At 47.5% G+C, this 17,684-nt stretch overlaps 1 protein-coding gene across 1 annotated transcript in view; it reads right to left on the bottom strand.

Moving 5' to 3' along the window:
- HERPUD1 (homocysteine inducible ER protein with ubiquitin like domain 1) overlaps nt 1–16,184 on the bottom strand; it is a 30,096-nt gene extending 13,912 nt beyond the window's left edge. Inside the window, exons 1-3 of the mRNA XM_029608722.1 lie at nt 15,886–16,184; nt 14,116–14,193; nt 11,540–11,605 (exon numbers count right to left, since the gene is read on the bottom strand). Of these exons, the coding sequence (XP_029464582.1) occupies nt 11,540–11,605; nt 14,116–14,193; nt 15,886–16,038 (297 nt within the window). The 5' untranslated portion in view covers nt 16,039–16,184. The remainder of the gene's footprint in view (nt 1–11,539; nt 11,606–14,115; nt 14,194–15,885) is intronic.
- Nucleotides 16,185–17,684: the final 1,500 nt, after the last annotated feature.

Genomic DNA, 17,684 nt, shown 5'->3' with positions numbered 1-17,684 from the left:
TTCTCCCTCAGGCCACACAATCGGTGGAGGCTGGGGGCACTACTCATAACAGGATAAAGCAGAGTTGCTTACCTGTAAAGGAAAATTAGTTTCTTACCTGATAATTTTCGTTCCTGTAGTACCAAGGATCAGTCCAGGACACCTGGTTGTGACCCCGCACCAGTAGATGGAGACAGACTAAAACTTGTGGGCGGAGCTACATATGCTCCTGTGCCAGTCACAGCCCCTCAGTCATACGTAATGTCAAAGTAGACAAAAAAATAGAACAATCAAACTAAATAACTAACCTTAACAGGGAGCCATTCAAGGACCCCCAACTGGAACAGAACCCCAAAACGAGGGAACGAAGCAATAACCGGAATAGTTAACAAAGAAATGAGCGGACTCTCCGTTTCTTCAGAACAGTACGGGCGGGATCCTGGACTGATCCTTGGTACTACAGGAACGAAAATTATCAGGTAAGAAACTAATTTTCCTTTCCCTGTACGTACCAGGATCAGTCCAGGACACCTGGGATGTACCAGAGCTAAATTACCGAGGGTGGGAAGAAGAGAGTCCCGCTCGGAGTACCCTCTCTCCAAAACCCCCAGAATCCGCAGCCTGAACATCCAACCGATAGTGTCTAATGAAGGTACGTAAGGACTTCCAGGTAGCTGCCCTACAAATCTCTTGAGGCGAAACCTGAGAAGATTCCGCCCAAGACGCAGCATGAGCTCTTGTCGAATGAGCTCTGAGACCGTTCGGGATAGGCTTCCCTCGTAACACGTACGCTGAGCCGATGGCCTCTTTAAGCCACCGTGCAATTGTCGCCCTGGAAGCCGGGCCCCCTTTCTTTGGACCCGAGAATAGAACAAAGAGATGATCGGACACCCGGAAAGGGTTAGTGACTTCTAGATAACGGAGGAGGACCCTCCGCACATCCAACTTCCGCAATTCTTTCCATTGCGGGTCCGAGTATTCAGCACCTGCGAAAGCAGGGAGCTCAATAGACTGGTTCAAATGAAACGGTGACACCACTTTTGGCAAAAAAGACGGAACCGTCCGCAGGGAAACTCCCGCATCTGAAATCCGCAGGAATGGCTCCCGACAAGACAAAGCCTGTAATTCCGAGACTCTCCGAGCCGAGGTAATCGCAACCAGGAAAACGGTCTTTAAAGTAAGATCCTTAAGAGTAGACCGTTTTAAGGGTTCGAACGGAGCCGCAGACAAAGAAGAAAGGACCCAATTAAGATTCCAGGAAGAACATGGATGATGTAGTGGTGGGCGAAGGTGTTTAGCCCCCCGAAGAAAACGAGAGATATCGGGATGCAGGGCCAGAGAGGAACCGCGAACCTTACCCCGCAAACAACCAATCGCTGCCACCTGTACACGAAGGGTACTACATGAAAGCCCTTTGGCTAGGCCGGCCTGAAGAAAGGCCAGAATATCAGAGACGGAAGCGGAAATGGGATCTAGCCCTCGGCTGACACACCACTCCTCAAAAACTACCCAGACACGTACATAAGCCAAGGACGTAGACTGCTTTCTGGACCGCAGTAACGTGGCAATCACCGCAGCTGAATAGCCTTTTTTCTTTAGACGTTGCCTCTCAAAAGCCATGCCGCGAGACAAAAGTGATCCGCATCCTCCAAACAAACGGGGCCCTGACGAAGGAGCCCCGGAAACCCCTGTAGCCGAAGGGGAGCATCCACCGACAGCTGAACGAGATCCGCAAACCAAGGGCGCCGTGGCCACTCCGGTGCTACCATGATCACGTTGGACGGGTGCAACTCTATGCGCCTTAAGATCTTGCCTATCATTGGCCACGGAGGGAATACGTACAGCAACACGTTGGTTGGCCAAGGAAGAACCAGCGCATCGACGCCCTCGGCTCCTCGCTCTCGACGTCGACTGTAAAACCGAGGAGCCTTCGCGTTGTGCCACGTGGCCATCAGGTCCATGTGGGGCAGCCCCCACCGATCGCAAATGAGACGAAAGGCATCTTCCGTCAGCTCCCATTCCCCGGGGTCGAGATGGTGTCGACTGAGGAAGTCCGCCTGAACATTGTCGACCCCGGCAATGTGAGACGCTGCTATGGAGTTGAGATGGCGCTCTGCCCAGCTCATCAGAAGCTTTGCCTCTTCCGCCACAAGTGGACTTCTTGTCCCCCCTTGGCGACTGATGTATGATACTGTTGTTGCATTGTCCGACAACACACGGACCGCCTTCCCTTGGACCAATGGGAGGAAGGCTTGCAGAGCCAGGCGCACCGCTCTGGTTTCCAGACGGTTGATGGACCACTGCGACTGGATGGAGGACCACCGGCCCTGTACCGACTTGTCTAGGCAGACCGCTCCCCAACCGGAGAGACTGGCATCCGTCGTCACCACTGTCCAGTCGGGGACCAACAGAGACACTCCGCAAGTGAGATGAACCGGATCGAGCCACCAGTGAAGACTCTCCCGCGCCTGAGTCGTGAGTGGAAGTGGTAGGTGGAACTCTTCTGACACCGGCTTCCATCGGGAGAGCAACGCATATTGTAATGGTCGTAGATGAGCAAAAGCCCAAGGAACCAACGCCAGTGTGGACGCCATAGATCCCAGAACCGTCAGATAATCGCAAACCAGCGGCAGCTGAAGACTTAATAATCGACGCACTTGACACTGAAGCTTGCGTGCACGATCCGTGGACAGAAATACCTTGCCCTGCTTCGTGTCGAATAGAGCTCCCAGGTATTCCAAGGACTGGGTAGGAACAAGCTGACTCTTGTTGAGACTGACAACCCAACCTAAGGTCTGCAACAACTGGAGGACTCTGGCTACCGTCTGACGGCAAGAGGTCTCGGACTTGGCCCGAATCAGCCAATCGTCCAAGTAGGGGTGCACCAGGAACCCCTCTCGTCGAAGGTGGGCCGCCACCACTACCATCACCTTTGTAAATGTTCTCGGAGCCGTGGCGAGGCCGAAGGGAAGAGCCCGAAATTGGTAGTGTCTGCCCAAGATGCAAAATCTGAGAAACCTCTGGAAAGACGGCTGAATTCAGACGTGGAGGTACGCCTCCGTGAGGTCTAAGGAGGCCATGAATTCGCCTGGACGAACCGAGGCAATCACTGACCGAATCGTTTCCATCTTGAAGTGTGGAATACGCAGACATTGGTTTACTCCTTTGAGATCCAAAATTGGTCGGGACGTGCCATCCTTCTTCGGCACGATGAAGTAAATGGAATAACGACCTGTGCCTTGCTGATTGGGAGGAACGGGGACGATTGCTCCTAAATCTTCTAGGCGCCGGAGGGTGCTTAGCACTGCTGTCGTCTTTTTGGGGCACTTGCAGGGCGACATCAGGAACTTGTCTGCTGGAGTCCGTACAAAATCTAACGCGTAACCGTGCCTTATGACGTTGAGGACCCACTGATCGGACGTTATTTTGGCCCATTCCTTGAAGAACAAGGACAACCTCGCCCCTACGTTTGGAACGGAGGCCTGCGGCTGCCGCAAGGAATGGACCTGCCGTATCTCATTGAGAGACTTTGGGCCCCGTGCTGGACGGGGTGCCTCCCTGTCTGCCGTAACGTTTCCCCCGAAAGGACTGTGTCCACGAAGAAGACCGGGAAGAAGTCGAGCGATAAGACGGACCCGAGGACCTCTGTGGACGAGATCTCTTGTTACCTCGAAACCGGGATCTGGCCGAATAAGAAGACCGGGTTCTGGACCTGTCTTCTGGGAGTTTAAAAGCTCTGTTCTCTCCAAGAGAAAGCATCAGATCATCCAATTCTTTACCGAATAACAACTTTCCCTTGAAGGGCAGGGCTCCAAGGTGAGCCTTGGAGGATCCATCAGCCGCCCAATTGCGAAGCCAAAGCAAGCGGCGTGCCAAGACAGCAGAGACCATGGATCTAGCCGAAGTACGTAGTAGATCATAAAGAGCATCCGCACCATAAGCAATGGCGGCCTCTAGGCGGTCCGCCTGTGTGGCCTCTTCAGGAGAAAGACCTTCATTGGCCTGTAAAACTTGGGTCCATCGCAAACTAGCCCGCATGGCATAGTTGCTGCAGATAGCAGCCCGGACCCCCAATGCTGAGATCTCAAAGATCTTCTTGAGCTGTACCTCCAGCTTCCTGTCCTGTATGTCTCTAAGGGCTGTAGCTCCAGTGACCGGAATCGTGGAACGTTTCGTTACCGCCGACACTGCTGAATCCACCTTTGGAAGCCGAAGAAGTTCAAGTGCGTCCTCCGGTAGGGGGTAGAGCTTATCCATTGCTTTGGTTACCTTCAGTCCCAGCTCAGGAGTGTCCCACTCCCGAAACAAAATGTCCGACGCTGAAAAATGGAATGGGAAGGCTACCGCTGGACCAGTGAGTCCCAGCAGGACTGGGTCCATAGTGGCTCCGGGGCGAGAGACTGTCGGTGGGGCTTCAAGCCCTAACTCGTTGAGAATTGCCGGGATAAGCGGGGACAGCTCGTCCCTTCGGAAAAGGCGTACAACCTTTGGGTCGTCCCCATCACCAGCTTGCGAAGGTTTGCCCGGCCCCGACTGGGCAGAATTGTCCCCTGACGCACCATCGGCCCCCTTCAGGGGCTCATCGGGCGGATCCACCTCATCTTGTGAGGTGGAGTCGGTATCTGTATCTTGCGGGACACCTCTTGGTGTTCGTTTTACTGTGGCAGGGTCATCCCGGGATTTTTTCTTCCTCGGGGTATCCTTTTTGGAGTGGCAATGCAGCTCCTTGCGCCTGTGGACCTTGTATTTTAAAACTTTGCGCAGCAGGAGGGCAAAATCCGCCGAAAAAGAGGACTCCGAGTCTGAGGTGACTGTGTCATTGCCATCCTCATCCGGGGACTCAGCCCCTTCGATGGAAGCCCCCCCCGAAGGCCGTTGCTGAGGCGACAACGCGGGAGGCACGGTAGAATCCCCTGCAGGTTCCCTCCTAACTTCCTGAACCGAAGCCAAGATGGCCGCCACTCCGGCGCTGAGCGGGAAGGGATCAGCTGGGGTGACAGACGCAGCGGGAGCGCGCGACGGCGACCGCACCGACCGGGAACGGACCCCCCTGCCTGTTCTAGACGGTCCCTCCCCGCCCGGAACACAGGCGGAACAGATTCCCTCACGGGAAAGCCGCGCGCGCGCCGAGCCGCAAGCGCGGCAAATTGTACCCCGAGGCATCGTTTCAGTCACGGCGGGAACGTGAAGAAAATAAAAGATAAAAGAAAAAATATCTTTAAAACGCCGAAAAACTCCCCTCCCTTCAACGAACCGAGGACCTTTTCCCCCCGGCGAAAAAGAAAACGGAGAGCCGGCTCAAAACAAAGAAAAATAAAATACACTTTTTTTTTTTTTTTTTAAATCAAACCTGCCGCTGTCCAGGGTCCTGGGGCTCCTGCTCCTGTTGGGGGTGAGTGAACCGGGCTCCCCGGTGTCACCCCTGACGCTGCTGCTTTGGTAGTTCGGGTCCTCGACCCTCAGCAGCGGCCTCAACCAGGGGGGATGGTCCTCTCAGAACCTTCCCACCCCCCTGGGAGGAAGGACGGACAGTTTTTTGTTTTTTTTTTTAAACTATTCTAACCAGAAATAGTATAACAAAATTAACTTAACAATAAACTGGACTCAAAAGAAATAATATAACCCTGACTAAATAAGCAACAGTCTTCAGGGCACCTAGAGGCTGTGACTACACCTGCACCACCTACTGGAGACAGAGTAAGACTGAGGGGCTGTGACTGGCACAGGAGCATATGTAGCTCCGCCCACAAGTTTTAGTCTATCTCCATCTACTGGTGCGGGGTCACAACCAGGTGTCCTGGACTGATCCTGGTACGTACAGGGAACAGGTGTTCTCCTAGGACAGCAGGATGTTAGTCCTCACAAATGCATCAGATGGAGCACGGCACAGAAAACTTATTTATTTAGGATTTTTATATACCGACATTCTCGATACAAATATCAAATCATCAAATATCAAATATCAAACTTGTCAAGTTTCGAGAAACTTTCTAGAAACTTTGACTGGCATACTGAGCATGCCCCTATCCATGCGAGGTCCCTCTTCAGTCTCGTAGTATAGAATTACAAAAAAATAAAATAAACTAGGAGAAAACCCAATTCTGCAGGATGGTTTCCTGAGGGCTAACATCCTGCTGTCCTAGGAAAACACCTGTTACAGGTAAGCAACTCTGCTTTCTCCTAGGACAAGCAAGATGGTAGTCCTCACAAATGGGTCAATACCTAGCTACAGGCTGTTCCCAAAACAAGGAGACCAACAGTCACCTAACCAGGTGCCCACAAGCACAACCACCAAGGTGCTGTTGGCAACAGAGGAAGACAGCCTGAACCCAATGGCCTGAGCCAGGAAGAGTTGGGTTTTATATCTGAAAGACATTCTGGAGGACAAACTGGCTGAAATTGCCATCACGTCAACCGTCCCCTGTCCAGACAGTAATGCAAAGGTGTGGCAGGAACTGCATGTTGCCACCTTGCAAATCTCATAAGAACATAAGAAAATGCCATACTGGGTCAGACCAAGGGTCCATCAAGCCCAGCATCCTGTTTCCAACAGTGGCCAATCCAGGCCATAAGAACCTGGCAAGTACCCAAAAACTAAGTCTATTCCATGTAACCATTGCTAATGGCAGTGGCTATTCTCTAAGTGAACTTAATAGCAGGTAATGGACTTCTCCTCCAAGAACTTATCCAATCCTTTTTTAAACACAGCTATACTAACTGCACGAACCACATTCTCTGGCAACAAATTCCAGAGTTTAATTGTGCGTTGAGTAAAAAAGAACTTTCTCCGATTAGTTTTAAATGTGCCCCATGCTAACTTCATGGAGTGTCCCCTAGTCTTTCTACTATCCGAAAGAGTAAATAACCGATTCACATCTACCCATTCTAGACCTCTCATGATTTTAAACACCTCTATCATATCCCCCCTCAGTCGTCTCTTCTCCAAGCTGAAAAGTCCTAACCTCTTTAGTCTTTCCTCATAGGGGAGTTGTTCCATTCCCCTTATTTTGGTAGCCCTTCTCTGTACCTTCTCCATCGCAATTATATCTTTTTTGAGATGCGGCGACCAGAATTGTACACAGTATTCAAGGTGCGGTCTCACCATGGAGCGATACAGAGGCATTATGACATTTTCCGTTTTATTCATCATTCCTTTTCTAATAATTCCCAACATTCTGTTTGCTTTTTTGACTGCCGCAGCACACTGAACCGACGATTTCAATGTGTTATCCACTATGACACCTAGATCCCTTTCTTGGGTTGTAGCACCTAATATGGAACCCAACATCGTGTAATTATAGCATGGGTTATTTTTCCCTATATGCATCACCTTGCACTTATCCACATTAAATTTCATCTGCCATTTGGATGCCCAATTTTCCAGTCTCACAAGGTCTTCCTGCAATTTATCACAATCTGCTTGTGATTTAACTACTCTGAATAATTTTGTGTCATCTGCAAATTTGATTATCTCACTCGTCATATTTCTTTCCAGATCATTTATAAAAATATTGAACAGTAAGGGTCCCAATACAGATCCCTGATCATCCATGGTAACTGCTTGCAAGAGGGCCACCAAAGCTACCATGGCTTGAATAGTGAGAGCCTTGACATGGTCCCCAGCTGTAGTGCCACCTGTGCACAGCTGAAAGAGATGCGATCTGCCAGCCAGTTGGACAATGTTCGACTGCCTATGACTTGCCATCCGCTCCAGGTAAAAGGCTAAGGCTCTCTTACAATCCAGGCTGTGGAGAGCCTTTTTAACCTGGTGCGAATGAGGCTTTGGAAAAAAAAGGTGGGTAAGAATGGATTGGCTCAGATGGAAATCCATTATTACCTTCGGCAAGAACTTAGGATATGTACACAGAATCACCCTATTATGAAAGAACTTTAAGGAGGGTACGACATCAAAGCTTGAAGTTCGCCGACTCTGTGTGCAGAGATGACCACTACTAGGAAGACTACCTGCCACGTCAAGAATTTTAGTAACAGGAGCACAGAGGCTTGAAATGAGCCTTCATAAGCTGGGCCAGGACTATGCTGAGGTCCCAGGACACTGCAGGGGACCTCAGAGGAGGCTTTAGTGGAAGCAACCCATGATAGGGTGTACACAGTACCATCCACCTCCTGGTGGTAAGCCCCAATAGCACTAAGATGCACCCTGCCTGATCTTGTATTTACACCAGACTCAGAGGTGTAAGCAGGTAGTCCAGCAACTCAGGGGTAGAGCAAGAGAATGGATCTAAACCATGACATGCACACCAAGTGGAGAACCTCTTCCACTTTAGGTCATAAGACTTCCTAGTAAACAGCCTCCTAGACTCCAACAAAACCTGAGACACCTCATCCGAGAGCTGTAAAAATCAGCCTTTCAACATACATGCTATGAGGGATAAGGTTGTGATGACACAGCCTGCCCCAATTCCCTGTGATAAGGTCTGGGGAGGCCCCCAGATGGATTGGCTCCCTCAGGGAAAGTTCTTGCAGGAGTTGGAACCAGATCTGGCACGAGGATCATGGTCCCCTGGTCCTGCTGGAGCTTCAGGAGGGTCTTCAACACTAGTGGAAGCAGAGGATATGCATACAGGGGGTCCCTGCCCCAAATAGTGTGCAAAGGCGTCTGATGCTGGCTCGCAGGTCTCTGCGATAAGGGAGAAAAACCAAGCTACCTTCTTGTTGCAGGGGAAGGTGAACAGATCTACGTCTGGGGTTCCCCAAAGACGGAAGAGCCGATCCGCAGCCTTCTGCTTCAGTGTTCCATTCGTGGGGGGCAGAACGAGCGACTCAAGCCATCCGCCACTACATTCTACGTCCCTGGAAGGCACATGGCATGGAGCAAGTAAGGGTCCCAATACAGATCCCTGATCATCCAAAGCATGACCTGGACTCCCCCAGAGCCCGGAGGGAGACAGGTGTCCAGCATAGGAATCTATGCAGACTGCCTTGGTCCTTCGGCTTCAATGGAGGGCGGGGTGGTCTGTGCTGGTGGCTTCCCGAGCCTGGTCTCATGCGAGGACGGAGACTGATGACAGTGCTTTCTCGATTTCCCACAGTGCTCGGCCTGTCTTCCCCCTGGCACCAAGGGAGATGGAAAGGACCCAGACCTGGAACAAGAAGTAGGCTGGTCCCCAGTGCCCAATTCGATCTGCGGACCTGGAGGAGAAGACAACACTGGGCAGGTAGCTGCCGACTCTCCTTTCCCCAAGGCTGTCAAGGCCCCCCTCCGATACTGATGTTGAGGGACCAGATGTCCTGGGGCCAAACAGCTTCTCCATTTTGTCAAGGCGCACATGGCGATCCTTGGTGGTCATTTGGGCACAAAAGTGATATCCCCTGACCGTGCGATACCCCCAGGCAAAAGATACAGACCTCATGAGAGGTCTGTATCTTTTGCCTGGGGGTATCGCACATGGGATACCCCCAGGCACTGGGGAAACCCCAATATTTCAAAAAGTAACCAAAAAGCGGTCAATCACCAGCAGTCACCGGGAACCAGCAGAGTCAGGGAATCAACTGCAAGGATTGCAAAAACTCACTGTGACACTCACTAACTTGGACCAGGACAAAGTCGAGGGAGCTAGAACAGGAACAGAACCAAGAAAAACTTGAACGTGGGACTGAAGAGGGACCCCACATGGATGTGTGGATAATGGCACGCTGAGTTTTCTGTGCCAGGCTCCATCGGAATGTATCACCCACTTGTGAAGACTACCATCCTGCTTGTGCTAGGAGAATGTCCCAAATAGAAATATGAGAAAATGGCAATAGCAACATGACTGTGAAAACTGATTTAAAGTATGACTCGGGCTTCATATTCATGAAGTGCTATCTTAAAATACAAAGACTATCTGGGGGGGGGCGGGGGGGGGATTTTTATTTTACTAGACTTAGGGTTCAACAAGGGATCTGAGCTGTTGGTATCTTTGGCTGCACATTCATTCTAGTTTACAGGTTCATCTGAAAACTGATGTGATGCAACAACCACTGGTAGCAGTTGGTGCTATGAGCTCTGTCTTGCAAAACATCTAATTCTCATAAACCCTAACAGCAGTCCTACAGGCTCTAATGGTTTTGGTTCTCAAACATCACAATCAGATCTTACAAGACTTTTCAAACACCTCAGAGTCATGCCAAAAGAGACCATTCCTATAACAATACCCCACTAAACATGGAGTTTGCTTTATATTTCTTTGTACTTGTCACATCAAAATGGTGACTGAACGTTGTCTAATGTTCCTCATCATTCATTTAATTCCCAACTAACTAAAGTTTTATAACCAGTTTCTAGACATGTCAGGGCGAATTTTAAAAGCCCAAAACGCGGCAAATCCAGGAGATATGCACATGACTGGGACACGTGCGGATTTTAAGAGGCTTGCAGCCACGCATGTTATTTCCTAGTACACGGATAAAAAATGAGTTGGTGAAAAAGGGGCAGGGTCTGGGCAAGGCATGCTGGGACTGCACCAGTGCACTCCAAGATCCCACAAGTATGTAATTTGGTTCTATTATGGACAGTATGAAAATAGTTAAATTTAAAAAATAAAAGGTAGTCAGTGGGTTTTGGGGTTGGGGCTAGTAGGGTGAAAGGGAGGGCAAGTTAGGTAGGGGGTTTAAGAAGTCTGCTCTTTTACTGGGGAAAATTGAGGAAACTGGGAAATAGGGCTAATACATCGCCACACGTACCTACTAAAATTCCCCTCCTCCTTATGCACTCGAGACGGGATTCACACGCATGGGTAGCGGATTTTATAGAGTGTGCATAGGTGCACATGTTACAAAATCTGTGTTTCCATGTGTGCGCGCTAGTGAACACATGCACTCCTGCAAGCGACTCAATCTGTTTTCTGCTTTACCTCTGATTTTCAGCTCAAATTATCTTTATTTTTCCATCATTACTTCATGTTTTTATATAAGACAAGCTTAATTAAAACTGAGGCTAATTCATTGTAGTTATAAAAAACAATGAATCAAAGCAACTCAAACCTGTCGTGCATGTGACAAATCCATCACTCTGTCCACACACACCTCTGTGGGGCAGGAAAGCTATCTATCCCAAATGGAAAGGCTTCTATGGAATCTATATTTCACATAAAGCGAGTCATCAGATTTTCACTCATTACATTCCTTGTTCTACAATAAATACTACAGGGGTTATAACCTACAGAATCATTCTTGAAAGTATTTCCTAACATCTCTAGCAGTCCCTATTTTTAAGTTATTTTTTCATACATTTGTTGCTACCATACTGTACCTGAAACATTTTTGCAAAACAAAGCTAATCCTAACTCAATGCAATAAGACAGACATAAGGGGCATAACTTATCCAAGGTTTTCGCCTACTCTGTGCTCACCAGGATAAACATTCATAAAACACTAGGAATTTGCTTTAAGTCTAAATACACAAGGGATTATGTTGCTATTGGACGCTGTCAACTAGAGGATGCTACCACATATTACCAAAGCACTCTACTCTAGAGACCATTTATAAATATCAGTGTTTAAAATAGAATTCACATGTTCCCCTTTCTAAAGTACATATATTCGTTAAAATACTTACATTTGGTTGCTGCTGGTCAGGTGGATTCTTTGAGTTACATACAAGATGAAGAACATGCCGCGTTTCCTGTCAAGGAACAAGTGTAAGAACCCATATAAATACAAAACCAACCTTAAAATAGCATATACCGTATTTTTCCTTCCATAAGACGCACTTTTTTTTCCCCAAAAGTGGGGGGGAAATGCCTGTGCGTCTTATGGGGGGGGGGTATTAAAAAATAAATAACTACAATCCCCCACCCTCCTGACCCCCTCCCCCCAAGACTTGCCAAAAGTCCCTGGTGGCCCAGCGAGGGTGATCTCCTGCTCTTGGGCCGTCGGCTGCCAGTAATCAAAATGGTGCCGTGGCCCTTTGCCCTTACTATGTGACAGGGGCAGACAGCCCAAGACCAGGAGATCGCCCCCAGGACCCCCAGGGACTTTTGGCAAGTCTTTGGGGGGGGTGTCAGGAGGGTTGTAGTTAATTACATTTGAAGGGTTGGGGTGGGGTTCCCCCCCCCCCCCGAAAGAGAACGATAAAACGTTCTCTGATCCGGGGAATGGACCGAAATGGCCCTCCCCAGACCAGAAAACGAAACAGGGGGGAAAAAAAATGTATGCACATCCCTAATTTGCTCTATAAGAGACAGACGCCCGGGAACAGTGCAGGTTTAGTACACCATTTTTTAATTTTTTTTTTAAATTTCCCCTCTTTGAATCCTAGGTGCATCTTATGGAGCGAAAAATACGGTATATAGTGAGAAAAAAAAATCAGTAAAGTAACTTAAGTGAATCTACTTAGTTACAATAATACTTTTTTTTGCCTGAAAAGCAAGCTTAATGACTCAACTGGGCCCTCAAGGCAAAGGGAGATAAAATGACTTGACCAAGCTCAGTCTAACCAAAGGTAAGTTGAATACAGACTAGAGCTGCTCTTGGCATCACAGTGGCCTAGTGCTCAAATCACTAGACATCTCCTACATCTAGTGATGAAAATCAGTTACTGTATAGAATTGTCCAGGGTAGAAGACAATGCTCCTGTTTTGACATCAAGCATTTACCAGATTATCTCGCTTTTCAAGCCACAACCTATTACATACAGCAAGTGACTATGTTTCTATTCTAAACAAATAGGATTTGTCGTCACTTATAATAGATAGGCGTCATTTGCCAACATCTAATTTATCAGTGATCGAAAAATATCTAAATTAGTTTATTCCAAAATGTTTGGTAAAGGTTATCAAACTAGGCAACATGAAGCCTAAAATGTGTTTACACTAAATATATGAAACAAAATAGACATAGAATTCTAATGAACTTACAATCCACACAGCATTCCAAATAGTTTAATTTTCTTTGAAAAATCAGTGTAAATTATATATTAAGGTAGGTACCTCTAGCTGCAGGCATTAATATCACAATCTTTTACATAGAAATATAGTGAAGGACAGCAGATAAAAACCAATATGATCCATCTAGTTTGTGGGGTAGGGTGGTAGTATCAACTTCCACTCCATGCAGGCTACCCCCAAACCTTCCTTTAAGAGTAGTAGTAGCAACTGCCATGCCAAGCAGGCTACCCCCAAAGTGTAACAGAAAAAAAAAATAAAAAGTTACCCTATTTATTTCCATTCTCTAGCCAGCAGGGAACCTATATTTGTCCCATGTCATTTTGAATTCCATTACTGTTATCTTCCCTCACTCTTCTGGGAGGGCATTCCTTGTATCCACCATGCTTTCTGTGAAGAAACATATCCTGACATTGTTCGAGTCTTTTCCCTTGGAGTTTCAACATGACCCCTAGTTTTACAGCTGCCTTTCCATTGGAAAAGTATAAGGGGTAATAGGCGCCCCTCGAAAACATGGGGCCAAACCCCTGTTAAACAGTACGCACGGCTGAGCGCACTTTATAGAATCCACCTGCCAGATATTTTAAAAATTAACAGTGTACTTAGCCCCGAGTGTCTATTCACAGGAAAGACCTGCAAACAATGACTCAGACCTTTGCAAAATTGTTCTTTAAGGCAATTCAATTGTTAGCAGCATTCCTTACCTAGAGAATAAAGGATGGTGACAAAGTGTTTCCCCCTCCCTTACTTTTATATACAGCTACAAAATACTCTAGAATCCAAGGCACACAATGCGGTCAGAATTTTCACTCGGCCCTCAGATATTTAAAAAAGCAACAAATTGTATTTAGCTTTCAGCCTCTTCACAGGAGAAATCTGCACACAATAGCTAGATTTAAATATATTTAAAACATCATTTGAAGAAAAGTAGTTTTTAAATGCAATTTAAAAATACATATAAAATCTGTTGGAAACCTGTGATTATATTTAAATCTAGCAATGAAAAGGATGATAATGACAGAAGCTAAATGTATGATGGTTCCTCATCCATAATATGTAGTTTGCTGTGATTTTTGCAAGAAATTTAAGATGATATGAACGCTGTGTGGATTGTAAATTGTACACTAAATACATACCGCTTTTGCTTTGAACTACTGGATGCTACAATGTCCAAATGCTCAAAAATTCATTTCATGCGGATTCCCTACATACATGTTATGAAAAGAAGATTATAGCTAAATGCAATTACCTTGGAAAGCACATCCTTCAGCTGTAGATGAGCAAGCAATAACTTTCCAGAATAGATCAACTTCTGTTCATGCTCTGGCTGAAAAAGAATAAAGTCAAAAATTAAAAAAAAAAAAACTCTCAGAACTTAATACTCTGATATTTTATTGTGCATTTCACAACATTCAACAATTAAAACATAAGAACTCACATACGTATCAGAGAAAGGATCCATCACATCCAGTATCCTGTTTCCAATACTGGCTAATCCAGTCACAAGGACCCAGCAGGATTCCAAAACAGATAAGATTCCATATTCCTTATGTCCAGGGAAAAGAATGGCTTTCAAGTGTACCTGGTTATAGACTAACTCCAGAAACTCGTCCAAACCATTTTTAACCCCAACTACATTAACTGCCTTTATTACATTTCTGGAAGTGATACAATTTAACTGTGCATTGAGTGAAATTTTTTTTGAATTTGTTTTAATGTGCTTAGTAATTCATGGCTTGTACTCTAAACTTTGTATGTGTTTGAAAGAGTAAATATTTGATATTTACCAATCAAAGCCACTCATGATTTTATAGACCTCTATCATATCTCCTCAGTCCTCTTCTCCACCAGTGCCCTCTTTAGCCTTTCCTCAGATAAACTTCTCTATCCCCTTTATCATTTTGGCCACCCTTCTCTGAACCTTTTCCAGTTTCATTATTGTTTTTTCTTTTTAAGATGTGGCAACCAGAACTGTACACAGTACTCTAGATGCAGTCGCACCATAGAGCCATAAAGAGGTAATAAGACATTCCCCAAGCCTTTCCTAACATTCCTTTTGACAGCCACGCACACTGAGCTGACGATGACGCTTTGATCCTTTTCCTGGATGGCAACTCCTACAATTTAGCATATGTAACGACACTTTGGATTATTTTGAAGCAAAAGAATTCTCAATCTGGCTTGGCACCTCGATATGTTACCAAAAAAACCCAGTTTTACACTGAAAATCCCTGCGTAAGTAAGTTACATCACAGTAACTTAACGACTTCTTATACTCACAGCCTTACAGATAAAAATATACTATGATACAACAGCGTGGCTCTCATACGCCCAAATAAAATGAAAATATCAGAAACAATCCATCTCAGTTGAAAAACAATACCAAGAAACGCTGATGTAGGGAATAGCGGTATAAAAAGCCTTTTTAAATAAATATTGATGTATACATAGATATTTTATTGTGTATGGCATATTTTGTAAACCACTAGTATGTCTGGAGTAGTGGTATAAAAAAAATTAAATGAACTACACTGATTTTCAACAGCTCACAGCTGACACGTCGTCAACAAACAGCAACCCGTTAAACAGGTTACCGTTCCGGGTCTCATCACCACATCCCCTATGATATGCAGGTTAGCAACCTACAACTTTTCAACCTTACATTAACGTCCAACCGCCAAATGCCGGTTCTCCCTGTAAGAGGCAGTTCATAAACCAAGCTATAATCCCTCATAAAGGGAGAATGAGGATAGCCAACAAGTGGGAAGGGGGGGGGGGGGGGGTTACCACCGCTACAAAACCACCTGCAGCAGGAGGCAGCACATAAAAGCCGACAGTTCCCAGCTGAAGGACCTGACTCGGGAGACGAGATGCGACGCGCCATTTTATCTCTAGCGCTCGGGGAGTCGGCCTAACGGCCTCAAACCCCCGCTCGTCCCGCCATGAATACCGAGGCGTTCTCTTCCTCTCTCCGCGGCTCGGAAAATCCCGAGGCGTTAACCCTGCTGCCCTCACTCACCGGCTGCCCCGGAAACACCTGCCGCAAGTGGGCCTTGAGCTGTTGAACGCTCCAGGCCCGCTGGGCCTCGATCAGCTGATCGTCCTGCTTCTGGTTCGGGCTTTTGATGACCAGGGTGACGGTCTCCGAGAGCGGTTCGGCCGCTGCCTCCATGATCGGGAAAGAATCAGAACCGCGAGCTCGGTTGAACAAAAAAAAAAGCGGGTGCGCCGCCTTTGGCCGCCGCCGCCGTCCAAATTTGTATCCGCTCGAATTAGAAGCACCGCTCTCCCGCACGTAACGCCTTTTAGGAGTACGCCCCGGCTCGGCTCGCTCGTTTTATAACCGCTCTGGCGTTTGCCAAACATTGTGTGGCTGCGGCTGATTGGCTGGGAGGTTTCGCGTGCCTAACGTGGTCCTATCACAGCCTAGATCGCCTGCAGGGGGCGGGGCCCCCGCCGTTGTCTGACGCAATCTGTCGGCCGAGGGAAGTCGTGTGAAAACTGCGAAGCCTAGAGGGCTTTAAGGCGGGGGATGGAAAGCTGTGTTGTGTATTTCTTCCTGTGAGGAGGAAGGCCAGTGCCAACTCTTTCATCAGCTCGCGTGAGACGGACACGACCTAGAAGGCAAGGTTCAGGTTTACACAGACGCAAGCACAAGCGCCATGCAGCGAACCGCGGCGACACTTCTGTAACTGAGCATCTTTCGGACCGGCCCCACTGCCTCCATACGCTTATGACAGAAGCCACTTTATTTATTTACTTATTAAATGCACAGCTTGCTTCTCTACAATACTTTGAAAATGATTGGGGATACCGAACTCAACACAAATTAGCTCCAGCCCTAAAAGAAAAAACAAAGCACAGGGGGTAGTGAGCCTGACTGACCAGGTTGTAGTTAAATGCCCAGAGAGGAACAGGTAATGCAAATATGGGGAAGCTCCATGGACAAAATAAAAGCTAAGGAACAGGGGCAGTCCTATAATGAGGCAGGGTGAGACAGCCATTTCCTGTGGCAAGATTTTGAGGCAGCAAAATTTGCCCCTGAAACCTTCCTACCACAGACACCTCACCCTTCATTCAGGCAAACTCAGTCCTGGGGGAATTCTGCGCTACTGCAGAGCACATAACTCCCTCCTGTGCAAAAATTCCAGTTTCTGCGTAGAATTAGAAGACGCCGCCACTGTGCAGCGAGTAGACCCCATCCAGCAAAGAGGAAGGAGGCCCTGGCTTGCCACCTGGCAGTGAAGAGCAAGGAGGCCCCAGCTGGCCGAGCGAGGGCAAAGAGATAGGAGGCCCTGACTTGCTGTGCAGCAGTGAAGAGAAAGGAGGGCCCAGGGCAAACAGGAAGGAGGTCCCAGCATGTGCGAGTGGACCAGGCTGTGTACTGGTTATGTGAGAGACTGAAAGGCAGTGTGTAGAGGTATGTGTTTAAGACTGCAAGCCGGGGTGTGTGTGTATGGGAGAGCATGAATGAGGGTGTGTATGTCTGACAGCTAGAGGAGATTGTGAAGGAATGTGTATGTGTGAGAGACTGGGAGCTGGTGTGCTTGAAAAAGGGAGTGTCTGAGGGAGTGAGCTTGTTTGTGAGAGAAGGAGCCTATGTGAAGGGATGTATGTGATAGAGAGAGAGATAGGTAGCCTGTGTGAGGGTGTATGCATGAGAGAGAAAGGGAGGCTGGGTGAAGGTGTGTGTGTGTGCGAGAGAGAAAGCCTGGATGAGGGAGTACGTATGTGCATGAGAGTAAGCCTGGATGAGGGAGTACGTATGTGCATGAGAGTGAGAGAGCCTGTGTGTGTGAGAGAAGAGAGAGAGGGAGC

This window comes from Rhinatrema bivittatum, chromosome 7 (genome assembly GCF_901001135.1).
Source record: "Rhinatrema bivittatum chromosome 7, aRhiBiv1.1, whole genome shotgun sequence".
NCBI classification, from domain to species: Eukaryota; Metazoa; Chordata; class Amphibia; order Gymnophiona; family Rhinatrematidae; genus Rhinatrema; species Rhinatrema bivittatum.
This window is presented reverse-complemented; position numbering and strand designations above follow the sequence as displayed.